The sequence below is a fragment of the Amblyomma americanum genome, chromosome 9 (genome assembly GCF_052857255.1).
Source record: "Amblyomma americanum isolate KBUSLIRL-KWMA chromosome 9, ASM5285725v1, whole genome shotgun sequence".
Classification (NCBI taxonomy): domain Eukaryota; kingdom Metazoa; phylum Arthropoda; class Arachnida; order Ixodida; family Ixodidae; genus Amblyomma; species Amblyomma americanum.
In genome coordinates, this window is record NC_135505.1 from 30,710,821 (window position 1) to 30,738,805 (window position 27,985).

At 46.7% G+C, this 27,985-nt stretch overlaps 1 protein-coding gene across 2 annotated transcripts in view; it reads right to left on the reverse strand.

Annotated features, from left to right (window-relative positions):
* The window catches only part of LOC144105335 (uncharacterized protein CG43867), an 80,135-nt gene that overhangs the window by 26,671 nt on the left and 25,479 nt on the right, over nt 1–27,985 (reverse strand). For both annotated transcript variants that reach the window (XR_013308767.1, XM_077638471.1), the window contains exons 8-18: nt 26,755–26,884; nt 25,331–25,458; nt 23,629–23,763; nt 21,870–21,956; nt 21,505–21,574; nt 20,685–20,866; nt 14,899–15,096; nt 9,371–9,476; nt 6,607–6,719; nt 4,260–4,439; nt 607–878 (exon numbers count right to left, since the gene is read on the reverse strand). Coding sequence is in view for 1 of the 2 variants with exons in the window: in XM_077638471.1 (XP_077494597.1) it covers nt 607–878; nt 4,260–4,439; nt 6,607–6,719; nt 9,371–9,476; nt 14,899–15,096; nt 20,685–20,866; nt 21,505–21,574; nt 21,870–21,956; nt 23,629–23,763; nt 25,331–25,458; nt 26,755–26,884 (1,601 nt within the window). In the remaining variant the exon portion in view is untranslated. The remainder of the gene's footprint in view (nt 1–606; nt 879–4,259; nt 4,440–6,606; nt 6,720–9,370; nt 9,477–14,898; nt 15,097–20,684; nt 20,867–21,504; nt 21,575–21,869; nt 21,957–23,628; nt 23,764–25,330; nt 25,459–26,754; nt 26,885–27,985) is intronic.

Genomic DNA, 27,985 nt, shown 5'->3' on the forward strand with positions numbered 1-27,985 from the left:
AAGCTTAGCAATAGCTTAGCCCCAGCTTCACAGTAATAACAAGAAAGCTGCGGTGCATCATGTGCCGTGCATGATGCTGTGCGTAAAGATCTGTGGCACGGTCATGTGCCTGACTGGTTCAAAATATATATATATGGTGTACGCTACGGCTCAGTGGGAGTGTTGTTGGTAGTCTACAATGCTATGTTGCCAAAAGCTGAAGCATACACCACTCCCTGACTACATCCATTGTAAGGCCCACCTTGACCACATGACTACAAATGGCATGATCTCTGCATTGCTCGCTGGAACATGAAAAATTCGTGCACAAAAATGCATGCACAGAAATGCATGCACAGAAAGTACAAGAGAGAAAAAAAACATGGACTAAAAGTCAGCAGATATTTTAAAATGTTAAAGATATGCCTTCAAAAGAAAGACTGCAGGTAGGACTGCACAGCATTACGTTAATGCAGTTCCGTCCACACTATTTTCGCCCTCTCGAGCTGGAGCTAAGAATTTTGTCCCTCTGTGCCACAAACCAAATATCCTGGCAGCATTCAGCCTTATCCAAACCCAGGGCCCCACATAGTGGGGGTGAGTGCAACTGGGCATTTAAAACAGCACCTGGAGTCCGAGTGCCGGAGCAGGTGCTTGCGCAGGAGCCACCGGGTGCGGTTGCGTGGTGGGAACAGGGCGACAGCCAGGGAGAGCAGCTGCCAGCCCTGCACCAGCACCCAGTCGGCCGGCTGCTGGGATGGCGGAGGAGGGGGCTGCTGGGACGGGGGAACCGGTGGCAGGGCCGGGGGCTGCAGGCTCCCCTTGTCGGTGGTGGGCGAATTCTTCTCTGAGGAGGAGTCGCACAGGAACAGAGACTGGGTGGCACACAGCAGCAGCTGCTGCAGGGCCCAGAGGGAAGAGAACCAAAGATGGAAGCTCAACACGTCACCCAAGAGAGGTCACATCACACCAGGTAGGCATACAGCAGGTGTATTCACAACAGGGAGAAGTGGCCATAGAGCTTCTCAAAATAACCCACAGGGAAAAGAGCTACCCCTGTAACTCGTTCACCACGGGCAGGCACAACAATTCTGGGAAGTGGACAATTTGCATTTGGCTCAGCTACTGTTTCACACAAAACATAGACTAAGCTGCAGAAATACAACTATCCTCAAGGCAGGCCCCGACAAATGCTTTGCTAATTTCCACACAAGCCTCATAGCATACAAACCACATACTTATGGTAAACTTATTGAAGTGGGAAAAGAAGCTATTGAAAGAATTTATTCTGCCTACACAGGAGTGCATGATGGCCAACACTGCAGCACAGCTACAATCGCACCACAGAATTCACTATTTCAGCCCAGCACTTAGTCATGCCAAATATGAAGTGACAACTTCCCAGCATTCTTGCAGTAAATGAGGCACTTTTGAAGAAACTCCCACAGTCGGTGGCACCTTCTTTCCGTCTAGATAGTTTTGAGAAACTGTGGTTGTGCTCAATAACTGCACCGGGGTGGGCAAATTGTGTTCTGGTGAGAGGGACCGTTCTAGTGTGGACCTTGATTAGCACACCCTGACCACACCTCCGCTCTGTTCACAGGGCTCAGACAGCTCCCTAGTTCAGGCTGTAAAGTTCCACACTTGGTATATTTTTTAACCATTGGAGAATTAACAGCGGCACCAGGATTTGAGCCATTGGCCCTTTGCACGCGACGCAGAGGATCAGGTAAGCACCATCATCATCAGCGGCCCGACTAGACCCACTGCAGGGCAAAGGCCTCTCCCATGTCTCTCCAACTAATCCTCACACAAATGAGCGGTGGGCACTCACTTGTGCAATCAACAATGGCAGCGGCCTGTGAAAGAACATGAGCTAAGAAAAAGATCCACAAGTGTGGAACAAGGGCAATGAAAAAAGATGCAGACATTAGACGACTGACGTGACAGGCAACACTGAGTGAAAGGTCCAAGAAGCCAAGTTGAACGATTGGAATTCACTTCCCATTAGTGTATTTCGGTCTGACGACTTCATGGCTGCATTGCAAAATCATTTTTGTGCAAGTTAGCGATGTTGACGTTATCATTTGTGCTTCTTTTAGTGCATTATGTTCATTTCATGTTGCACTGTATATGCTTTTCTGTGTTTTCTTGTTTGTGATATGCCCCTCCTGCTTGGGCCAAAGTATTGGCCTGCAGTATTACTAAATAAAATAAATAAAAAATATATAAATGGACCCAACAGCAAGCAAACAACAAGAAAATCAACTTATCTGAAGATGGGTGCGAAGCAGGAATAACTATGTATATCAGTAACATGGAACTCAGGAACTCCACTTCACCACCAATTCACATCCTCTCATCCACACTGAAACTTATTCCAGCTGCCATAAGCCAAGCTCTGCACTCTATCCCAAATGTGTATCCTCTGGACAAGCTGCTACTGATCAGCAAAATCAGTACATTTGCAAATGCACCTGATGACGAAGCGAGATGAAGAATGTTTCTTCGAGCAAGAATTGAAAAAATTGCTGGCGGTTTAGCATTGCTAACCATTATGTAGCAGTTCATTTCCTTTCATGACTTGCACACAGATGGAAGTTAATGACGACGGCAACGTGCAATGCACAGCGTGAGTGTGTTGCAGTTTAATAAGAGGCGTGATTGGCTATGGCAACAGCATAGTGTCCTCGTGCAGTGGCCAGCAGAGCGGATCTGTTCACGCCGCCGTGCGTTCGAAACCCAGTCACGGCAATATTTATTTTATTTCTCCAGGTTGGCCAAGGTCACCTTCATTCAATGTCTTGTTTATTTCTTGCCATTTCCCGCATCATACTAATTTCGGAGGCCTCACCATACAGCAGCATTTTCTGGGTTAGGAGGCCAATAATGCTTTCACATTAAAAACCATGCAAAAGATGGCTCCCGTCTTTGACATTATTTTCATACGACACCTAACACCTATTGCTTTCAACTAGAGTAAAACTCATTATTTCAACCCGCATAATAATTGGTTTTTGGGGAAAGGAAATGGCGCAGTATCTGTCTCATATATCATTGGACACCTGAACCGCACTGTAAGGGAAGGGATAAAGGAGGGAGTGAAAGAAGAAAGGAAGAAAGTGGTAGTGGAGGGCGCCGGAATAATTTTGACCACCTGGGGATCTTTAATGTGCACTGACATCTGACATCACACAACACATGGGCGCCTTAGCGTTTTTCCTCCATAAAAACACAGCTGCCGCGGTCGGGTTCGAACCCGAGAACTCCGAATCAGTAGTCGAGCGCCCTAACCACTGAGCCACCGTGGCGACTCAATTTCAGCCCCCATTAATTTAGAAATCCAGATAATTCGAACTGGCAGCTCGGTCCTGGCCAATGCCTATGTAAGTCTATGGCATCGTACGCTTGTTAATTCGGACGCTAAGGGTCTCGCACCAGTTAATTCGAATGGACTCCCAAAGGGAGGCCGTGTCCAGGTATGACCGGCACTGCAACGTGTTGTTAAAACAGTCCTGCTCAAAACCTGAATTCCATGCTGGAGAGTCACTCACAGCCCATGCATCTCTGACAATGGCCTACAAGAACAGTCATGGTAGCCCACACCGATGGCGGCTCAACCAGCCAGCATCAGCCAGCCAATCAACATTTTAGATGCTGATTGGTGCTTCGTTGATATTCCGCCCTCCCCTCTCTTTTTTTCTCCTCCTTGCTTCGCTTAGGTGCCGCTGAGTGTTTCCTTCGCTTCCATTCGCGTGGTTCTCTTCTTCCAGTTCACCAAAACTGCACACTTGTGATGTGCCGTTCACAGTTCGTACGGTGAAGATTCCTCACATGCGACGGCGCTGATTGTGAGGGGTGTTTCACAGTGCGGTAGAGCTCCACCACATTGCACTGTGAAAGATGCCGGAGGCCCTTGCAATTCTGGAGCAGTTCTGCTTTGATGCTCCCACCAGCATGTGCACAATAAACCATTGATGGAAACATGAGAAATAGTCATAGTTTTACTGCACAGTTATTCATTATGTGGCCATAGTGGCACTCATTATGTGACCACTCTACCCTCTTTATTTCTTGGCAGCAAAAATGATAATGTAGCCCGCTCCTGGGCCCAGGGCATACAGTGCATAGCCAGGTTCATCAGGTGTAGCATGACACCCTTCTGAGAATGAAAAGGGAGTAATTCAGACCTGCACACAGAGCACTGAGCAAAGCTAGAGGAGTAATCACTGGGTGATGCTGTTACACCACTTTGAAACAGAATAAGGTGCAACCCAGACCTGGACGCCCGCAAGCCGGTGGCCACAAGGGTGGGGTGAGGTCTGCTTGATGAGCTGGCAGAACACCTCGTTCTGCAGGGCGGGACATGACAGACATTGTGCCAGGGCATTCTGAGCCAGGGCCACGTGGTAGTCGATGCCTGATGCTTCCAGGGGCACACCCATAAAGAGCTGCACAGACTGGACAGGGACAAAAAGGAGCTCAGCAATGATGACCCTGAGCCATCACAGTCTTTGATGGCAAGGGATGATTTGAGCCACTGACATTGACTACTGAAACTCTCTCCATCTGGATGTTTGCTTGATCCAATCTGGCATGCTGGCTGCCTGATATGTACGAGCACGTTTGAACATGTCTGTTGTTATTGCACTAAAATGAACAGGCTACTTTGCTGTGCATAAACATTCCTAAGTAGCCTATTTAATGCAACAATGAACTCGATAGCAATACCTTAAGCTTAAGTTTTATTTAGACTGTTCTTTCCACACCTTCCTTCTGGTCAAACATTTCAACCGTGGTGCGTCAGGAGTACTCCAGAAACTGGATGAACAAGTTAATAACAAACATGAAAACAAGAAATAACCTGAACTGAAAAATGCTGCATTCTTTTCTGTTAACTATGTGGCCACGTTTCACGAGAGGTGGAGTCACCACTTTTATAGCAAGACCATGAGCAGGGCAAAGAAAGTGTTGCAAGCTGACTGACCCTCACCAGACAAAGGTGAGTACAGTCAAACCTTGTTACAACGAACACGGATATTATGAATTATTGGCTGTATGGAATTGTTCCTAAATGTTTTTTACAAACACATGCATTTCTTACTTTATGTATCGAATACGGTTTGCCATAAAACAGATATATCGATCTGCCGAGTACAAAGCTGTGCCTGATCGGATGGCAGGCGGCAGGCTTTGCCTCACTGCACGGGTGACTGGTGATGGAGTGGCAAGCGTTCACGCCACCAGTTCATGCTTTATCTCGCATTTGCTAACAGCGCCACTGATGATATAGCGGCGAGAACAGCTGGTAGCCTGGTGGTCGACACCCGTTTGCGCCTCTCACACCCTTCGATAGCGCCCCAGAACCAGCAATGTGCTCGGTTGTTGTGGCTTTCCAGCAGCCATCCTCTGCCCACATCGACTGGCACGGAGTGGCAGTGGCGAAAACGCTTATAGCTTTCGTCATGGCGTCCTTTTATGCAACACCGCTGCAATATGAGGGAGCCACCACAACTGGCGCCTGACCTGGCGCCACGTGCCACGTGCTGCAGTGCTGTGCAGCAAAGCCAACTTTACTAGCGTTTGCCGCTCGATTTTTTGCGGCCTCCGCAATAGCCGCGAACGCTTTTGAAATGGTGCTAAAACTACAGTAAAGGCCTCTCACAGTTGCCATTCTTTCGCTGACTAAATTTATCGTCTCCATCGCGATTGTTTTTATGAAATTTCATATTACGAATTTTGGATATAAAAAACTATTTTATAGCTCTTTACCAGTCCACTCTAACTGAAACCTCGTTATAACGAACTGATAAAAAATCATAAAATGGTTCGACATAGCCAAAATTCATAATACAAAATTCGATAGAAACGCACGCAAAAGGACCGCAGTTTAGTCGGTGAATGGACGGCAATTCAGGCGATCCTTACTAGAGAAAAGAAGAGACATTTTCCCAGGTTTTAGAGGCGTTTTCAAGGCGCTCCCGGCTACTGAGGAGGCCGCGAAAAACCCAGTGCCAGTTAAGCGGTTTTCTTCACACATCACCAAGAACACAAGCGCCAGCAGCGGTGGCTTCTCCACATCACAACTGTGTCACGTGGAAAGCGGTACGTAAGAGCAAAAGCCATCGCTGTTTACACCACCTCAGCGACAGCCTACAGGAGTGCAGGATTGTTACTGCAAACTTACAACCACCTGCGGTGCTGCTTCCAGGGCACTGTAGACGGATGCCAGAGGCGTGAACGGGTGCTAACTCCACAGTGCGAAATAAGCACCATTTCGCACTGTGGAGTTCGATACATCCGTTTCATGGCCAACCACGTTCGATGTATAAAACAGAAATTACCTACATGAGATTGTCAAAAATATTTAGGAAGAGTTCGATTTAGCCAATAATTCATAATATCGCTGTCCTTATAAGGACAGGGATATTATAAATTCAGGGACTGTCTTTTGGTTATACAGTCAAACCTCTATACTATAGTATCGAGGTTTGACTGTAAAACCAAATGACAGTCCCTGAATTTCACACAGCAAAAGGGGGCAGTGGGCAAAGTCATCAAGTGCTATGTGCACAGAAAATCCAGAAAGGCCAGCGAGTGCTGCCATCTGCACGGCCAGAGGCCCACCTTGAAGAGCCTCAGGGCCTGTGACTGGAGCTCTTCAGAGGCGAGGCTGGTCAGGGGCTGACTCAGGGGTTCCTTGCTGTGCAGCAGCAGTGGGTGGCGCCATACCACGCTCCCTGCAACCAGGGGACGTGGTAAAGTCAGTGGAGAGGAATTTTCGGAGCACAAAAATTTCTAGTTCAGAGCAATCTGCAGCACTGAAACTTCGATCGAGGAGCAGTTCGAAGCACCTAGCTATATTACAATGGATGATACGAAATTCGGTTTGATACAATTTATTAAAATTCCCCAACTAAAGTGCACTGTGCATAATTTTCAGAAACACGGGCATTCCAAACATTTCTATAACAGCCCTATAGGTGACAGAAACGTAGGTGCCACACCCACTTGTACTAAGCCCCACCCTTGCCAGTCTCGTGCAGTATGAAACATCGCCAACGTCGCAATTGCCAGTCGCGTAGTTTGGACCATAGCCATTGGTGGTGACACACAGCCATTAATAAATGCTGTCAGCAGTGAACACATGCCGTGGACGAGGCGTGGTAGCAAAAAGTAAAGAAGGGTTCGTTGTCCTGCCTAGATGCTTCCCCAGTTGGCTGGTGGTGTTGTCACGTGAAACATCACGTGCGTGCATAGTTGCCAATGAATGGGCTAGCAAAAAGCCACTTTCAGTGAACAAAAAAAAATCTCATTGCTATCATCATCATTACCGAACTGACAGAAAGTAAACAGCATTGGCTGCGCCGGTGCTTGTTGGCAGAAATGAACGGCCTCGACTTGTCGGATGAGTGTGCTGCTGCAGTTTTGCCACTTCTCTGTTCCCAAATGGCTGATGTGCCTAAAACATGTTGCAGATCACTGCCTCAAACTTTCATTAATGCGGCGGACTGCTTTTTAAAAACTCCTCGCTGTTGAGAGGGGGCAAATGCATTGAACTCTATGAAAGTTCGCCAGGGGTGCCAGAATTTTTCGTTGCCGAGAGAATTTCATTCTCGAAGGCTTTCGTTATTGAGGGGTTCAACTGTATTAACACATATTTCATATCCACAATGCCTAATGTGGCTGGCAGAAAACAAGCCACTTCTAGCTGCCGTGCACTATTGGAGACAAAAATCTCTAGTATGTGTCAGTGGCCACCAAACTACAACATACCGTATATACACGATTATAAGTACACCTATTTTTCACATTTTGAAAATTCGAAGTGGGGCCTTGAGCAGCTGCTATGTCAACGCGCAAAACCGGCGTCCCCTCCCCGCGCGCGGCGGCCGATGGCGGCTGTTGATAAGCAGCAAACCTGCACCAGCCCACCCCCCCACGTGGCCACAGATTGCGTCTGCTGATAAGCGGCGGCGGACCGATAACGCAAACTCTTAATAAGCGTTCTCAAAGTTTTTTTTTTTTTTTACTTTCAACTGCGCACTCGGCACTCAAGGGAGTGTCGACAGTTGATGGAAGGGCTGCTGTTCCAATCGTGGTGACACCACTACATGGCAATGAAGGGCAGCAGTGCTGGGGGGTGTCGGTAGCTCACGGCAGAGTCGACGCCGCTCACATGTAGTTTTTCTTTGGCTCTGATGCATTTGACTACAGCCGGCTGCGTTTCACAAGTTTTAATTTGGTGCTCGCTCCGTCACTAGTCATGTGTGCTCCAGGCCCGGTAAGGGACCGGCACTTGTTCATGGCTACATTTAATATGGCATTCTTTACGCTGAAGAAACAAACAACTCTGCGCCAGGCCACAAGTTCAGCGTTCGCAACGGGTGATACAGGTGTGGCAGTTGCAGCGAGGCAAAATTTTCAGCTGTTCCACGCGATGTCGTGATGTGGCTGTTTGCGAAGTGCAGGATTTCGTTGCACGGCGACGTTACAATGACCTGCTATGGGACTACAGCAGCGATCATGACAGCAGCGCTAGTGAGGACGAGTAGTCCAGTGATTAGAACATTTTCGTTTTTGAATGTGCCCATGGGCACACTTGCTCACAGCAGCCAATAGCAGCTGGCGATAAGTGTTGGCCGCAGGATAATGCTATCACGTTTTATTTAAAGGCCAAGTTTATGCGACCTCGAAGTTTTTTTGATTTTTTTTTCTGAAATGTGATGTTGGGGGGGTCGACTTACATTGGTGTAAATACGTTCTGCAGTCAGTTAATGCCACAATTGTGGCCAAGAAAGTGGGGCTCGTGAGCTGTCAAATACAGCAGTGAAATTAAGGAATCATTGGTAGACTGAGCCCTATGCACGTTCTAAGAGTTTCGTCCCAACAGTACAGTTATGAGTTAGCTTAGCGAGCCACATATGATGCCATGATTCATGGAGAGAAACAAGCAACCTTGCTGCACAATGGAGTGAAAAAATCAACAGTGCAATAGTGGGCTTATACCATTTTCCTCAACTCTACCTCTCTGGTTTTCTTCTGACCTTTGACTGCAGGAGCATAGCCTCCCTGACCAGGACCACTGTATATGGTTGCCGTTGCCTATGGAAGCCTGGTTTTCACAAATATCTTGAGAAGCGGCACAGAGAGCAAGCATAGATACCCCACAGTGGCTGGTTTCCAATGGCACAAAGGCAGAGAGGAGTCATTTAGGTCTCTATTTGAGAGCGCTGCGTACCATGTGGGACCACACATAACTTGGTTGGAATGCTCTTAGCAGTGCACTCTATCCACTGAATGCATTAAGTTGCCCCCTTCAAGGACCTCCTGATGCTCGACAACAACTGCGAAAATGAAGAAAATGAGAGAATGAATGCCCTTGTCTCACCTGGGTCACCATCCACCTCAAGTAGCCGGCTGACCAGCTGTTCGTACTGGCTGCCCGAGGCACTCTCCCCCGAAGACACCACTGTCAGGTGGTACAGCCATGCATCCTGCAAGGGTGCAGCAGATTACGTCACAACAAGGGGGCAATGCTGATAGGTACTGCAACAACGTTACGCATTGTTCCATCACCAGCAGAGCTGTGCGAAAAGACTATTAGGTAGGATTTTTTACTGAACACACATTGCGATTGTGGACATTAGAGTGATGCCATAAGTAAAAATTCAAGCTGTCCCAGTTTCAACCAGTGTTCATAGTGGTAAAAGAAAAAAGAGAAGAATGTTGAATGCTGCAAGAGTTCTCCAGACTTTCAGCACTTCTGTGGGGGGTGGGGGGGAGTGACGAAGTGGCACTGGTAAGTTTAACCCACCACCTCCATATCCTAAACTGTAGCACAGGCTTAGGGGCTTAAGCATCCACCTCGTATGCCGCAGGAATGGGGACCAGTCAAAAAAGGCTGTGCGAATGGGCCTTTCACACCGCCTCATGCCCACCAAAACATGTCAGCCATAGTACTCGCTGGCCAAGCTGCGTTTGTGCCATTAAAATCTAATCCTAATCATCCTTCTCTTTACAAACAACAGTGTCTGCTCGAGGCCCATAACCAAGGAAACAATCCACCTAAGCACAGACAGATGGGAGCTGCTCTCAGGTGGATGCTATGCTTGGCAAGTTTTCTTGGCAATGAAGAAAAAGCTACTGGGGTGAGGTGTCCATAAATGTGTCATTCTGCTAATAGCTGCTGCATGGTTGCTTCACTCTGTCACTAGTATAGCTGGTGCCATCTATGGAAGCTTTGTGCAACCGGACTTGCCAAACAGCTCGCTGTAATCAAAGAAACTTTGTTTGCCGTGACGTCCTAAAGTATAAAACATGCAGTTGTATTACAAGTATGCCTTGAATAACGGGTTTCACCAATAGTATACGGTGCTTTCAGACGAAACCATTAACTGCAACCGGGGACTACATTCTGCTGCACAGGAGGAGCGGGTGTGTTTTGGCTATTTAGCTTTGGCTGCATTGGCAAGGGAAGTTGTCACAGAGTATAATGAGTAATTACTCCCTTGACTTGAAACGCATTCTATCTTGTGGCATTTCCCCAAACATGGTGGACTAACAGGCCTTCACAAGTACTGGAACATTCTCAGGATTGCATACTTCCCAGGCCACCTGAATAACGTTCTCACTGCCAACCCCGCACTTTGACGATGACACTGATATTGCTTTTACCAGACAGAGCTCCCTGTAAAGCTGTTACTTCCAAGTTGCCCATGAAATGCCAAAAAGAAACAAACAAAAAGGGTGCACTCAAGGAGATGCCCACCTAGTCCCTCTCTAGTGAGGTATGCACTAGAGTAGGCAGTGTACTCAGCATGTAGAAAAGAAAGCACAAAAGAGGGCCTAGATAGAAAAACAAAAAACCTGCAAGGCATTTCACTCGTTCAGAGTCACCAACACTCGGAGTGTTTTTTTTTTGCAGCTTCGTTTTTCTTGCACATGCATAAAGCACTGCAGTAGCCGGATGAAAGCATGGTTCATAATAAGAAAGCGCGCAAGTGTTAAATACAGTTATGTAGAAACAACTAAACGGCTGCAAAGGCTTGAAAGCAAGTATGCATGCATTTAATGTAATTTGAAGGAAAGAAACTAAATAGCTCCAAAGTGGCCAGCAGCAATACAAGCTTTTGCCTCATTTTATTGGTGCAACATTAAGTGCACTGCGCGGCACTGTAGGCATTGACGGAACAAACCGGAAAGATATTCTTACAATCTCAGAATGGAGTTCAAGCTGACGTCCTTAACTGTTCTCAGACACCTATCTCGGGAGCCAGTTTAATCAACTCTGCTGTGTGGTATGCAGTATAACAGCACGAAACTACTTTGCAAAACAAGTCACAAATAAAGTGAGTTCTTTACTCAGATTCATATTAAGTGGACCCCAATGCATGCCAGATGTAGCAATTGCTGCACAGTGCAGGAAATAAAATGAATTTCAAAGCGAAACACAAAAAGTCTACTTTCAAAACAAATTTTTGCCTGTAAAAGTATGTAGAGCCAAATTTTTATGCTATATATTCAAAAATATAGGAAAAAAGCATATAATCAATGAAAAGGTATCCAAATCCTTAAGTTTTTCAAAATTGTGACAAGAATATACTGCAAAGGCATTCAGAGACACTTCAATTCATTAAAAATGGCCGTCAACGCTTGTTGGCGCAAATCCTGAAGAGATTCTCTCCTGCTTGTAGACTTATATGCCCATGTGCGGTGTCCTCAGAGTGAAAGAAACTTTGCAATGTAACCAGTCTGGTGACCGGCAAGGTTTGCACGAAAGTAGCCAAAACGTGGTCACTGCCACCATGAATGCTTCGCTCCAAAACACTTATGCAATGCGAAAAAACCCCTTTGGCAGCTGACTTCTGCACATGCTACAACCTGCTCGCATGTTCAGTGTTCATACATTGCCTTTACAATGCTTCGCCCCACTGCACTTGTCCACTGCAGAGAAGCTGCCCCTGCGGGCAACTGCCACTGCTCTTCTGCTTATGTCATGTGGCACTAGGCACAGCCAGTTTTCGTGTAAGTCATCTGATGATCACCAGCCTGACTATGCCCACTGCAGGGCAAAGGCCTCTCCCATGTCTCTCCAATTAACCCTGGCCTGTGCCAGCTGCATCCACCCTTTGCCTGCAAACTTCTTAATCTCAACCGCCCACCTAACCTTCTGCCGCCCCCTGATATGCTTGCCTTCTCTTGGAACCCACTCCGTTACCCTTAAGGACCAGCGGCTGTCTTGCCTTCGCATTACATGTCCTGCCCAAGCCTATTCCTCCCTCTTGATTTCGACCAGGATGTCATTAGCCCGTGTTTGTTCCCTCACCCACTCTGCCCGCTTCCGGTCTCTTAACGTTACACCTGTCATTTTTCTTTCCATGGCTAGCTGTGTTGTCCTTAACTTAAGCTGAACTCTTTTCGTTAGCCGCCACGTTTGTGCTCCGTAGGTGAGTACTGGTGAGATACAGCTGTTGTACACTTTTGTATTGAGGGACATCAGTAAACTGCCATTCATGATCTGAGAGAACCTGCCATACGTGCTCCACCCCATTCTTATCCTTCTATAGTTATTTCCATCTCATGATCCGGATCAGCTGTCACTACCTGCCATAAATAGACATATTCCTGTGTAAGTGCATATCTGCTATGGATAGCTAAATGTATCATAAGATCAAAATTTCACAGAATTATGAACGCAGTCTCTGGGAAATTGTATGATCCGGACATATTAACCAGATAGAAAATGAGTGTAAGTCATTAAATTTTTAATTGTTTTTAATGGTCATGGTACGAACTGCGAATGTATTAATGAGATTCTACTGTATTCCCATCTGGCTGCTTTTTGCAACAGCACCAGTTTCTGAAATAGCACACACAAAAAAAGAAAATGTAATGTACTATGCACATTGCACAAGCTGATCTTCATTGTGCAAGACACTTTTTAACAATATATAATACTGGACATACAAGCTATTCTGCCCCTAGAGCTCTGCCAGTACAAGGTATCTGCAGCATTTTTGCACTCATTACTGCTTACACCTCATTTATGTGAAGCCAAGTTTTCTACTAAGTACAGTAGCCGACGGGTAATTCGGACTCCAATAATTCGGACTTGTGGGATATTTCGGACCCAGATGAGGCACCGTCAGTCACCCCATAGAAGCGCATACATATTTGCGACGAATATTTCGGACTTTAAAAGTTCGAAGATTTTTCGGACTAATCTCAGTCTCCTGTGGGCCAAAATCAGCCATCTTATCGTCTTTTCGCCAGCGCAAAAGGCGCCATCTTGGATTGAGATGGATATACGCTGCAGTTGGATTGGCTTGACATACTTTCGATACCTCATTTTTCAGAGTAGAGGTCCCTGCGAACTCAGACACTTTGAGGTGGCAGCCGAATTGTCATCGCCGTCAACTTGCTTTTGTCGCCGACGTTGTCGCGGGCAGTTATCGCTTGTCCCATACGTTGAAAATTGGTTGTAGGGAGAAGGAATTTGTGCAGGAGCTATCTCACATCTCGGCGGGAACGGATAAAGGAGGGACTGAGAGAAGAAAGGAAGAAAGAGGTGCCGTAATGGAAGGCTCCGGAATAATTTCGACCACCTGGGGATCTTTAACGTGCACCGACATCGCACAGCACACGGGCGCCTTTGCGCTTCGCCTCCATCGAAATGCGGCCGCCGTGATCGGGTTCCAACCCGGGTACTCCAGATCAACAGCCGAGCGCCCTAACCACTAAGCCACCGTAGCGGGTCTCATACGTTCGCCATTCGCCGTTTAGTCACTTGGGTTTCTCTGACCGCGTTGACCGAGTGGCGCTCAGTCTTCACGAAGTTACATCCGTTCACCGTTTGTTATTGCGTCCGGCAGTTCCGCCACTCTGAACGAAAAGTGCCTTATCTTTGCGTGTGTTTGACGAGCGTGTGGTGCACACTCGGGTTGTGGACAACATGGCCCCGCCGGGTCCGTCAAAGAAGTGTGGGAAGCATTCAACTAAACGCCATGACCTTGCTGTCTAGCGTGTACAGTGAAAGTACAACTTTGGCGCAAACACAGGTGCAAATCGTCGCTAGCAAGAGAAATTTTCCGCAAGATAAAATCAGTGACATTTTTAAGCCGATTTCATCTCAATAAAGTGATTTTTGGTACTTCACAGATTTTCCGGACTGTTCGATTATTCGGATCATTTTTCAGGTTCCTTCAAGTCCGAAAAATCGGTCGGCGACTGTACTGATCAGTGGCATAGCTACAGGGGTATGCATGCCACAACACGAAACAGACATTATGCAAGCAGGGGAGAAAGGTCTGCATTTTAGCACTGTTTGCTCCACCCTGCCTCAATGGTTGCTCATGAAAAAGTCTTTGCAGGGAAAACAAAATAAATAAAATTAGGCATCCCTTGGTGCATTAACTAACATCACTGCACAGCATCATTGCTTTTGAAATTTCTGACCTGGCCACCAATAATATGGTTTGTCATGCTCTGTTACTGATCTCCGAAGAAAAATGCTGGCAGAACTAGTCAAGGAGCATATTATTATTGCACTGCAATATAACAGGCGTTCTCCACTCAATTTGAATTGTTCCATCAGTTCCATTTGAAATGTTGAACTACCCACACACCTCAGTCTGTAAGTAAGCAAAACGTGACCGCAAAAGTGGACAAGCAAAGTTTGGCAAGGTACCAGTTGCCATTCCATTCTAGTGAGCAAAGCTGTCCAGGATCACACATCAAGCATTTGTGGCATCATAGCTACTAAGATATTGTTTTCTTAACTTCAACCCTCCACACAAAAGACTTGTGAATGAGAACATTCAAGCAGTTGCTAGTGTGTGGTTTGCCGGCTGCGCCCTCACAGCAGTGCAACCTCACTCAGCGAAGGCAACCAAGCAGCAGCAGCGTGTGGCGACTCACCATCTCCTGCCGGGTGGGGAAGAGCAGGTAGGTGGGGCTCTGGTTGCGAGGCAGCAGGGCCACCGTGAACTGCTGCTGCTGCTGACCGGTGGTCGAGCGCTCACTCTTGTCCGCTCCCGTCTCGTCCTCATCACTGTCTGACAGGTGGAGCACCTCTTCCACCCGGGCGTCCCGCAGGGGAATCTGGCCCAGGGGGTTCTGCGCACGGGTTCAGGAGGCGCACATAGATGAGCACTGTCTTGTGCGAGTTGTCTTGTGGCCCATAAACAACTAGGGCTGTCATGCATCAAATGCACAAAATGTGTTGGGAAGCAAACGAACGATGTGACCACACACTCATAGTGCATGACAACTGCCTCCAGTCATTCCATCCAGCTGATATTCTACAACTCTTCAAGCTAAATTCCCTTTCATTCTCCTACTTTCTACTGTACTTTTGCACACAATAAAATAACTTTTCTGTCAGAAAAAAGAAGAAAAGAAATATGATTTCAGAGGTGTTTATTATAGGGAAAATTTACTGTGGTCAATAGAGAGCTATAGCATATCGTTACCATGTTTATGTTACCGTTTACCGGTAACATAAACATTTTCCGGTTAGCGCGGCGCACGGCAGAAGACGTTTTAGCGTACCATCTCTCCCGTAACAAGTTACCGTAAGGCTAAAACGAGTGATGATGATGGCAGATGCCCAGTTTTTAATAATAAAAAAAATACGGATTCATTGCAATCATTTCTATGAAGGTAAATGCTACACTTTAATAATCTTTTTCTCTGCATATAAAGACGTACCGACCACACTTATGCTAACAGCCGACTCAGCGGCTTTTCAAATGTGCCCGTGAAGCTAGACACCTTTGCCTACCCTGGCCAGTAGACAATTTCACTACGTAGACCTCAGTAAGCTTGCATACACAGTGCATATTGCGTTGCGAGCACTGTAAAAAAATCACAACTACGACACCTGTTTGCCGTGCCGCATCGTCGCTTCTTTATGTGTTTGGATGTGAACACTGTGGCGCCATCTAGGGGCAGTAAGTTAAAGCGCGCCAACTCTGGGCTGGAAATACTTTTTATTTTCTGTAATTACTGATGAATATACCAAGACAATTACCAGTCTTTTTTATTTCGAGAAAAAAAATCATGAACATATAGAAAACTGTTCAATCGGGCACAAAACTGGAGAGTTGCAGTGTAGTCGTTGCTATTTGGCTATGTACACAACATATAGTCAGGCTTAACTGCTCAAAAATCGGCAAATAATCTCAAAAACATGGCCTAGTTGCTACTCAAACCTCAACGTGCGAGTGAGAGTTTGCAAATTAAAAGCGAATGTCTTCATGTATAGCGAGAAATGGTGCCGAAGAATGCGGCGGCGGTGCTGTATTTGGTCTGAAGCGGCCGTGCAGGGTGCCCCCATGTTTGTTTATGAGCGAACGCTAACTCTCCGCAACGCTAAAAGAGATTCCGTAAAGTGCTTGCGAACCGGTAAGTGGCGGCACATGCGCAGACATCGCTTGCTGGGTCCGGTAACATAAACACGGTAACGATATGCTATAACTGTCTGATATCTATTTCCCCAAATTTTAAAGACTAACGTACAGGTAGCACCAACTATGCAAGTGCGTTAATCATGTGCATAAATATGGCTTTCTACATAGCACAAATGGCAAAAGATGCAAAGGCCAAACTGGACTTGTAAATAGTACAGTAGCACTGTAACACTGAAATCCTAATTGCATAAAAGCATAGCATTTCTGGTTAATGCTTAAAGGGGATGGGCCTCAAAATACTGTCTTTAGATATCAGCTCACTGCACAGTGCATTTATGTGGACAATATACAGTACAGCAAATTTGACAATTCAGCGTAGGTAGCAGCAGTTGTATCCCATGAACACCACAAGGCTAACTGGTAGAGAACAAAGTGCTTTCAGGAACAAACCTTTTGACAGATATAACAAACAAAAGGTCACTGCATGTCCCTTAACTCTGAGAGCAACTACCATCTAAGTAACAATGAAACCATGCAGTGAACAAATGGCCAACAGCACAAGTGCCATTATCACATGACTCTCATGGCATGCAGCCAGTCTCAAGGGTATTTTGGGAAGCCGGCTGCTAAGTGGAATGAGCAGCACCAGCAAAACCAAAAACAAATTTACTGGTGGAAAAGCCAGCAAGTATGTTCAGTGATTTCCAAACCAAAAAAACGTGGATTTCAGTTCGATCCAAGTTTATGCGTACTGGCATATATTCTATGTCACTCGAGTGGATGCACTGACAGCTAGGTCTCCGGAGTGACTGTCACAACAGGCATCAGCAATGCATGCCTGACTTAATGACTCTCAATTTTGAAACTCAAAGGTTACATATAATTTTTTGGAACTGAGGCAAGCCCTTTTAATACACTTGAAGCTGATGGGGATCAAAGCACCAGTTTGAATAAAAAAGAAGTTCAAACTAAGCCAGTCCACTCCGTGTTATGTTTCATGCCAAAATTACAGGGTTCTAGAAGATTTTGTAGTGGCAGGTGCGGAGCTCTACCCGTGAGGCTCTCAAAGCGGTCACTGCGGCACAGTGTTGGCGAAGTGTCATGGAGTAGAACCCAGTTCACTGCCAATGTGCATGATGCGCAGCTATGAGAAGGCTGATGCTGTTTGCTGTGGCATTATCACACAAGAATCCCATTTTATTCTTTAGTACACCACTGCCTGGATGGCGATGCAGACACATGAAACAAATAGATTCTTGACTTTTAGCCCTTCAGAAGGAAATCGGTGAGTACACAATTAAGCAATAGCCCAAAACGTTTAGCTGCAAGTCAGTTTCATTTGGAAAAAACAAGAAAATGCAATTGCCCAGAGATCTTTCCTTTCCTTTTTTGGGGGGGAATATAGGTGGAATATCTTCCTGTAACACTTGTTAAGGCTAATGACACAAGACATTGCAACTCTTTTGCCTGCATTCGTCCTTTATTTGTTTCTCTGGAATAAAAATTCACCAATGCACTGAGACTGGCTTCTGATTGTGGCAAAACAAAGAGAACAGCAGCTTTGCCTTTAAGAATAGAATGCGAGAGCATTATCCGGCCACCCTCACTTATGGACAGCCGCCGTCAATCCCCACGCATGGGGCGGGGTGCCGGTTCTGCACATTGACATAGCAGCTCTTCAAGGCCAGCACCAAAAGAAATAAGATGGATCCACGCTGCAAAAGGGCAATCGCGCTGTAGCATCCCTAATATTTCGTTTGCCTCGCCTTTATTTACAGTGCCATGCTTTGGTTTCGATTGTAAGGTGGGGGGGGGGGGTGGGGGGGGGGGGGGATATCTGGGCAGAGACCCTAACCAAACTTGCTGCCCTATGTGAAGGGATAAAGAAGGGAGGGAATGAAGACAGGAAGAAAGAAGAAATTGAAAAATTGAAATTTGGATTTTGAGAAAAGGCACAGCGCAGTGAGGGGGGGGAAGCCTGTGGCACCCTGCAACTAGTGGTGCATGCGCAGTACATAGTGACTAGGGAAGCTTATCCACAAAATGCACAGATGACTAGCCTAGTGCATCTTTCTACAAAACCTGGAACTGGTGAGACTGATGCTGACATGAATATATAGCGGGAGCTCGTGGCAGAGAAAACAGCAGACGATGACGACCCGTGGCCTCAAGTGTCATCCGTGGGTGGCACCTAGAAGCTCCTGCGTGCATGTGTGGCCTCCACGATCAAGCACACTGTTGCTTGCAGCCATAGCTGATTGGATCATGGAGGCCAAGCATTTCAAAGACTATTCCCGCATGAGTCATGGAAAGTTTGGGTGCGGCCTTCACATGGATCTTTCTTTTTAATACTTCCTTCTGTAAAACAGGCTGCGGCTGTACACGGGTGTTGCTCTTACACGCATTTATATGGTATAGGTCGACCTACATAGGTCGGCCTGCAATCGTGTAAATATAGTAATTCTTCAGAAGTGCAACATGTTTTTTTTTACATTTTTTTTTTCCAACCACTCAAGGATTCAACCTGTGGATAATACTGAAATTCGTTCCAGTGTCTTGAAGTCCCAATTAATGTGGTTTCATTCTATTTGGAAACCAGTGCATTATTAACAACTTTCTTCAACCACACAACCATTTGGAGACTGCTGGCTGAGTAAACATGGCTGAGTAAGCCTTTCATCCATATATTTTATATCGTGCTAACACTTTTAGCATGGTTTGCATAGAGAAGTGATACTGAATAACTATTTGTATGCATAGATATGCATAAAGCAAATCACAGTGGCCACCACTTATGGGGCCCTAGGCTATGGGCGTCAACTACGAGGATGGCCACATGCATTCTGCAAATAGAAGTCATCAGTGCACACTGACCTATAGTGCGGCATTTTCCACAGTGTGAGTCATTCCTTGATGCCTGTTCTTCATTAACTCTCACTTAAAGGTCAAAGGCCCAACCAGTTGTGTTGTTGGTTCTTGAAATAGTATTCTAGACTTGGTATGCTACTAACTCGGAACTTATCAGCTCCATGTCACTCCAGCCTGGTCTTGGTGACCAATGGTCAGTACAGTTTAGTTTAACATTAATGTGCTCACTAGTGTGAATAAACAAACTAAAAATTATAAAATCTCAATTTTCATGCAAGCGAAAATGAACTTTCAACCTTTGTTGATCATTCTGTCCAGGATAAGTGGGAAATAATCACTAATTAAATAACAGCTTGTATGTTCACATATCTCCAGCCTCCAAACTGCACTGGCGCTCAGTGGGGAGAGAGTGGTCAGCATGCATCTTGATGGGCACAGCAGGGATTGCGGCTTTGATCCGTCATTTGAAAACTGTTCCATCGTCACGAAATGTGGCAACTACATTACAAAAGCGATAATTTGAAGCCTTTACTTCTGTCAGAGACTTGCATATGTGTTCCCTCCAACATTCTCATAGAAAGGGAAATGTCGTTTGTTTCCACGAACCTAGACAGGTGTCAGATGTAGGTCTAAGCCTTTTGTTGCTTCCAGTACTTTAATTTGTTTTCTTCCTTGGCTTTCTTGGTTAAAATGGCCACTTGCTTTTACTGTAAAGCTGTTTTCCCGCTTCCTTCTTCCCTTCTCAGTTGGTTCTTTTCCGCTTGTTCCACACCCTTCCTCTTGGCTCCCCTGCCATTTCTGCGCTCTTCGCGAGTGGGTTTTGCAAACCCACCATTTCATTCCACCAATCCTTCGTTCACCCCACTTTTTCACCGCTCCACTCTTCGCTTCTTATTGTTTGTCAACTTTGCCCACACTCACCGACTATTTAGCTCAATCTGCAGAATGCGTTCCCTACTTCAGCTGTTTTTTCGTCTCAATGCCTTTGGCTAACAATGACTCTGTTCAGGCTGTGTACTGTGGCCAGCTTTATGTGGAGTCGTACTACATGTGCACAGAATTTGCCCCGTGTTTTATTTGTTTTTGGATACTTTTGTGTTCCCCCAGGCATATTCTTATCTGCTTTCCTCACCCCAACTACTCCAACCAGCCGAAATTGCCTCTTTGTTCTAACAGCAATGCCCAAATTCGCTCAAAGCAGTGATGTGGTGAAGAAGACGGCTAGCATTTCTCTATTCATAGGTGCAGTTAGATGCTTTTTTTTTATTTCTTGCTTCTGCAACTTCCCTTAAAACCCACTTCAATCTTGCCGTTACAAAGCCTTCCAGAGCATCATACCGAAGTGCAAACAGAGCAACACTGCCTGTCTACTCACGGTACAAAGAAAGAAAGAATGCAAGCTTAACAAAGTTGTGGGACACCTACCGTGTCGTCGGGTGCCCGGTAGTAGAAGAAGGTGCGTCCCACCAGGGCACCCCAGCAGCGCCGGGCATGCCCATGCTTCACCTTGGTCACCCAGCCGTCCACCGTGGGCCTGCCAACTCCATCGCCCATGCCACCATGGCTGCAGGCACCCAGCTGCCTCGTGCGCAGGACATGCTGCAGCACTGCATGCACGACTCAAAGATCAGGTTCAAAGTAATGTTTAGTTCACAGCAATTCTGCAGATTCTGGCATAATTGAGGCAAGCGAAACATCATTACTGCTTTCAGTACACACTGTGCAACTCAAATTGCTTTGTAGCAAACTTTTCTGCAAGCTAATGTGATCATCCCCACTCAAGACTGCCATTCAAAGTCAGGGTGCTGCTTATCAGACTTTTTAAAAGAGCATTAGTCACATTAGTTGTGCAGTCAGTCTGCCTCTGTTCAAGGTCATTGTGTGAAAAAAAAAGAAACACCTCGTATTTTGTAATGTAGGCTAATTCCAATAAGAGATGAAGATATCCTATTCCAATCGCACCAGAAATATGTCATCAAGGACTTACTATTTGAACACTCTTATCAAAGATGAAATTTGAGGTCTTTACAACTAAAGGTGAAATGTAAAATATGTCGCTAAAATTGTACGGCCATTGGCAGAGGATCACAAAGTGGCCAGGACACTGACATTCCGGATCAATCAAATGCAGCAAACATTTGCTCTCATGAGAAGGACAATGAAGGGCAGTCTGGATGTGGAACTTTGAGAGGTCACCAATGACTGGTGACATCTAGTATTGCAAATAGGCAAAACAGGTGCTTACCTCGAACCCACTCCTCCATGGTGGAAGTGCAGTCGGCCGTGAGGTAGAAGGATCGCTTCTCTGTTGCAATCTGCAGTGCAGAAAAGGCATCAAACTCTGCTCTGCACTTCACCCAATTGACAGTGTCCTCCAATATTTGTCAAAAAAAAAAAAACTTTCATCATCACAGGAGATTTCCCTGAGTCCTGAAGTTGTGCAGGCCTTGGTAAGCATGCATGAAGGCATACCACGGGCTAAGAATCTGTGATTCCCCAACCTTTGAAACTTTGACACAATTGCAAATCCCTTAATGTTAATTATTCCCACGTTCTAAATTCCTTCGCACATTGCTTTGCTTGAAGCAGCAGTTCACGAGTGGCTCTCACCTCGAAAGTGGTCGCCCCATGAGCACGAGTCACTCGGCACACTTCGTCCAGGGCAATCTGGCCATGTGGCTTGCGACCAACATCGCTCTGCAAGGCAACAAAATGACATCACGTAACATCCAGGTTCAGCCGAGTCATGTTGAGAACACTGGACAATCTCTTTCCCTTCTCAAGCCTTTCAACTTTAAGAGATGATGAAATTATCTTTACTGAGATTAGGAAAAACACATTAGCGATCGGTATTCCATATCACTTGTCACAGCAAAAATTTTTAAGTTACTTCTATAACATCCAAAAAATATCAGCGATTAAAAATGAGGCGTGGTTGCATTTTTGCTGCGTGGCTCTGTCGCATCGCTCTAGGTGCTGGCCGCAGCTGTGTCAAGGCGCAGAACCGGCATGCCCCCCCCCCGCGCGAGGCGGCCGATGGTGGCTGTCGAAAAGCAACAAAATGGCATCAGCCCACTCCCCACATGTGGCCGCAGATTGCGTCTGGTGATAAGCGGCAGCAGCCGATAATGCATTCGCGTTCTACTCTTAATAACCGTTGTCCAAGTTTTTTTTTTTTACTTTCAACTGCGCACTCGGTGCTCAAGGGAGCGCCGATAGTTGATGGAAGGACTGCTGTTCTAATTGCAGTGGCACCGCCACTCAAAACCGCAGCGGCACTGGGAGGTGTCGGTAGCCGACGGAAGAGCCGACGCCGCTCAAGCGTAGTTTCTCTTTGGCGCTTATGCATTTGACTACTGCCGGCCGCGTTTAACAAGTTTTTAATGTAGTGCTCCGTCATTCGTCATTTGTGCTCCGGGTCCGGTAAGCGACCGGCGATCGTTCACGGCTACAATCAAAATAGCTGTCATTCTTTACGCCAAAGAAACAACTGCACGCCGGGCCGCAAGTTCGACATTCGCAACGAGTAATACAGGTGTGGCAGCTGCAGCAAGGCAAAATTTTCTCCTGTTCCACACGATTTCGTGATGTGGCTGTTTGTGAAGTGCGGGATTTCGCTGCACGACGATGTTAGAATGACGAGCGTGGGACAGCAGCAACGATCACGACGGCAGCGCTAGTGAGAACAATGGCGCAAGTGTGGAGGAGTAGTCCAGTGAATACATAATACATTTTTGTTTTGGAATGTGCCCACAGGCGCTCTTCTGTGCGGTAGCCGATAGCGGCTGGCGATAGGCGGAGGCCACAAGATAGTGCTACCGCGTTATATTATCAAAGGCCAAGTGTAAACGACCTGCCAAGTTTTTTTTTTTTTTAGAAATGTGATGTGGGGGGGGGGTGGGGGGTCGACTTACTTTCGAGTCGACTTACAATCGTGTAAATACGGTAAGAATCCATGGTGAGGTGTCACCTTAATCACTTGGGAGTAACTACGAGCAGCAATTTTTAAAAATTATTCACAAGTTATAGGGTCCATGCAGAGATTTTAAATTTGACTAGAACACACACACAAAGACCACCTCTACACAACTGTTGCCCCAGAATATGCCCACTCATCACAGTCGGTCAGTGCTGCTTGTGAATAGACCCTTTGGGCTTTCGTTTTTCTTCAATTTTGTAAGTATTGGTTTTTCTTGCCCCCCCCCTGTCAAATCAGTTTTTTATTCAATTCCCATCTCTTACTAATGGCCAGGCCTCTGACTTCCCAAGACAAGAATGCAGAAAACTACATCCCAAGACAAACATTCCCCCGCATTCATGCCCTCACCCACAACTTTCGCCAAAGGCTGCACCCTGGGTGGGCACCAACCTGTGCCTTGTAGTAACGCAGCGTGCCATTGGCAAGGACGAACCAGCGACGCTTCCATGTCTTGAGCTTGCCTCCCAGCTTGGTGAGGTAGCCGCTCTTCTCGGCTGGCTCAGGCATGACCGGGTACAGGGGCTCCTACGAACAGAGCCACAGACGTAATGGTCCTCAGTCTTAACGACAAAGTAGCTGGTGCAGATAATGACAGCTCCATAGCTAGGTACCTCATGCACGCATGCACAATTCTCGTTTTTGTGCATCATCCATCAGGCATCACCACCGCAAGCTGGGTTACATTTGGTGTAGAGCAGTGCCACTGACCTGCAATAACCACCCATCTTGCACCAGCTATGGCTGCTTTATTCAAACAAGTTTTCTGATCTCACCTCCCCACCAAACTCTCTCCAGATATCCGGTGCATCTTTTTTCAACTACCCTGTGGGACCACTTGTTACCAGCTCTCCATAATTATATGAGCCATCTTACTTTGTCCAGTTCTTTATTTCAGCCAGGATATCATTAACTTGCATGCGCCCCCTGGTACACTCCGCTTTCTTCCCGTCTCTCAATATAGCACATATTCAACGCACATGCAACGCATCATCGACTATCAATTTTTCATTTATCACTTTATGCCTGGCCATTTCTAAAAGAAAGAAGTGAAATGAAAAGAGTGAAAGCTCGTTAATTCGAGCCTCGATAATTCGAATTTTCGGATAGTTCGAGCTACACTACTTGGTCCTGCCAAGCTCCATAGAGATTTGTGTGTAAAAAAGCCCGTTAACTTGAAAGCGAGTCGGTTTCGCTACGGATAACTCGAACTACGTGCCGCCACGTCTGGGCGGCTTGGCACACAGCACGTGGCCAAAAAAAAAAAAGCACCTCTGCATAGCTAGAGGCTGCGCACGTCCTAAACGGGGTCAGAAGATGGAACCAGATAAAACCGTGGAAGAGTGGGTAAAGCCTAAATGGCGCCATCACCGGTGCAGCGGACGGCGGCGCCGGAGGGTAGAGGTTGGCGGCCGCGGTGGCGGCTGCCTACCCTCTTTTCCGCGCAGCCTCCGAAACTCGCAACTAAATACTCGTTAATTCGAGCCCTTAATTCGGAAATACAGATAAGTACTGTCTGCGCAGTCCCGGCCAACGCCCATGAAAGTCTATGACTTCAGATGGACACTACAAATTATGCGCGAAAAACTTTTTTTTTTTTTGCTAGTGTCGTCCACCCTTCCACCCGTCAGTCGGGCTTTTGGCATCATTCGCTGCAAAAGCTGTTTGCTGCTATCACACGTATCCCTTGCGCAGCATCTTGGCGCATTGCCAAGAAATGCGTTGTAAAACGAGGGACAGGCATTTTTTTTTTTTCTTCAAATTCTTAGGCCAAAATCGGGGGTTGGTGTGTTCATTATGCAAGTGAGTTTGTTACGCGAGTAAGTACTGTACATATACCGTAATGCAAATGGTTCGTGTCAGTTTTTTCAAGGTCATTCGATAATTCGAACATCGGATAATTGAAACCTTTTTCCCGGTCCCGTGAAGTTCGAATCAACAAGCTTTTACTGTACAATAAAAGAATACAGATGAGAAAGTGTGCTTCTTCTCGTTATGTCTTTACAAATGCACACCTAACGTACTATACCTTGGGGACAAAAGAGGCCACTGCTAATAAATCCACTGCTGAAGTAAACCCAGAGCCCTTGCCCACCTGTGTGCCCCTGCTGATGGGAGGCGGGTGGGGCTCCAAGGAGTCCAAGCTCAAGGTGTCCGCAGAAGTGGACACTGCATCCGGAGGAACGGCATAGTCGTCCGATAGCAGCGATTCAGCTGAAGTCTCTGCACACAAAGCACACATTTCAAAGCCAGCGCATGCAGTATATTGTGTCCTCCGAATAGGCTACATTAACTAGGAGGAGACATTTCAACGCCGACCCACATACAAAGCTATGTGGCTGGAGTAGGTTGCTTTGTATAGCACCTTTCGGAGAAGCCAGAAATGGACTGAATGTACTGCTTTCTCGATAGCATTGCAGTGTAGTGGATGTTTCACATTGTTCTGGTTTAAACTGCTACCCTCCTCACTAATTCTTGAGCACTCTCCAGTTTCCAAGGCATGCACTGGCACAGCCAGGCGCCGTGCAAGTCACTGCTGCCAACACTTCTGTTAAGGCACTAAGTGTCTTGGTGCTCTGCCAAGTTCACTGAGCATGCCACCCCCGCCGGAGCTCTCGTCAAAAGATAACATGCATGACGTTATCAGCATGCAGCATCTTGGTGTGCTGCCAACGTCTAAGCTGCTGACGATGCAAAACTGAGGAATGCACTGAGAAACGGTAACACTTAAAAAAAGCAAATTCTCAACGACAAAAGTGGAGGGTGAGTTCATAATGCGGGTAACTATGGTATTTGCAGTGCTGAATGCACAGCGTAGTGGCTACCTCTATGTGCAGAGGCACAAACGGCACAAGTATTAATTCACCACCGTACACTTCGTTCTAGAGCTAATTCACCGTTATGTGCCACTGTTCAGAGAGGATGCCACAAAGACATGGTGTGGCAAGCAGTGGTTCTCCCTTGTTGCACAAGGCAACAGTGTGCAACTAATACTAGATACTGAACCCTAGTGCTACGCTGAGATGCCTTATGCTTAGTTCTACCTACTTGCTGTGAGGAAAGTCACAGCTTTTTAAATGCAGGGTGGCAAAAACTATGCATTGCACATCATCATCGAAGAAGAAATCAGCAACATTGGCTGAATCTGACCTGCATTCATAATCATAAGTGGGCCTTGACTGTCACAAAATAAGAAGAAACTCAAAGAAACACCACTGAAGGTGGATTCAGACGATGGACCACTGGCCCCCAGACCGGATGTCACGTGATATCCCACTTCCAACATCCCGATGTTGGTCCGCTTATCGCCACCCACAAAGGTGAAGGTTGGAGCAGGCAGTGATAAGCAGATTAGACATGTGCGTGGACTTTCTCCGCAAGTGAGCCAAGCACAGGCCTCATGGAGTAGAAATGAGACCTCACATGACGACTGGTCCGCGGGCCAATGGTTTGTTGTGTGAATCCACCTTAAGCAGTATATAAAATTTTTGCCACCCCTCCGATGAGACCCCGACATACCCCTGCGCACTCCGATGGCCTTGGGGGACCGGTCGCCGGACCCGCTCAGGGGTGTGCGGCTGGTATCCTCATTGTCCGACGAGTCCGACGACTCCCCCGTGAAAGGCATGGAGCGGATCTGGGACGCACGCTGCGAGTGGGCCAAGAGAAGACAGAGAGGATGTGCAATGGTAAGAGGTTGATCCTGTCATGACGTCAACAGGCAAGCATGCAAAAGCCCATAAAAGAATTCAAGAGGGTTATTGTGGAGTGAGGATACACTCGTGGGCACACACTGCTTTCTGGTGAGCAATATTCCTATCATGGACGCTTTGAGGGTTGCAAAGTGAGCCAACTGCACATGAATAAAACCTGGTCAGCAGTGCTTTATAGACCGTTTACAGCGCGCAGTTCTTCCGTTCGAGACGAGATGGCACCACAGACGCGCTCAAGACATGGCGCCATTACGGGCCTCGTAAGTTGCCGGCGTGTATGCCTCGATGCAGCAATAGAGATATCGTGGGTGGCTGCCAAGTGTTCTTTCTGCGAAGATGGGCAAAGGCAGAGGAAATATGTGCTGTGTTGTTGATTGCAAGAATTGCAACAGAGAGTTAGAAGTGCAGTATGTGATCGTTTGCAAGCCTCACGAAACCTAACTGCACAAGGACGTACTGCCCCTGTTCGCGGTCGTTTGCCATGCACCCTTCCCGAACGGGAGAAGCATCAGATAGCCAATATAGAAAGAAAGATTACGATCTAGATAAGTGTACAACATAGCCACATGAAGAAGCTGTTCCACCATCGAAACCGCCATTTCGTGCTTTCAGTTGCAGTGCAGTTGCGCCTGCCTGTGTAGTGACTAGCGAGACCCCATTGGTCGTAAGTTAAGGTGTGGAGCAATTTTAGTAGCAGCAGGGCCCGAGGTTGAATTAGGACCGAAAAAGAAGAAAAAGAAGGACGACTTCCGTTCCTACATGCCACTACTGCACATTGCCCAGTGCACAGCCGTGCGAACCGACAACACTTACCGTCAGTCCCTGCATTACATGCCGTCTTGGTGCTACTCTTGAATTTCGCTCCAAGTAGCACAGTTTTCGTGGACCATATTCGGAATAAAGCATTTGCGTTACTGCTGCTGTGCCGGGTGGTTGTCATTTCCTCGCGGTCCATGGGAGACAGTCACTAAAAGTGAATCCGCAGGACAGCGCTCAGAGGGAAGCTGATTGCTTACCACCAGCGAGACCTCGAGCAT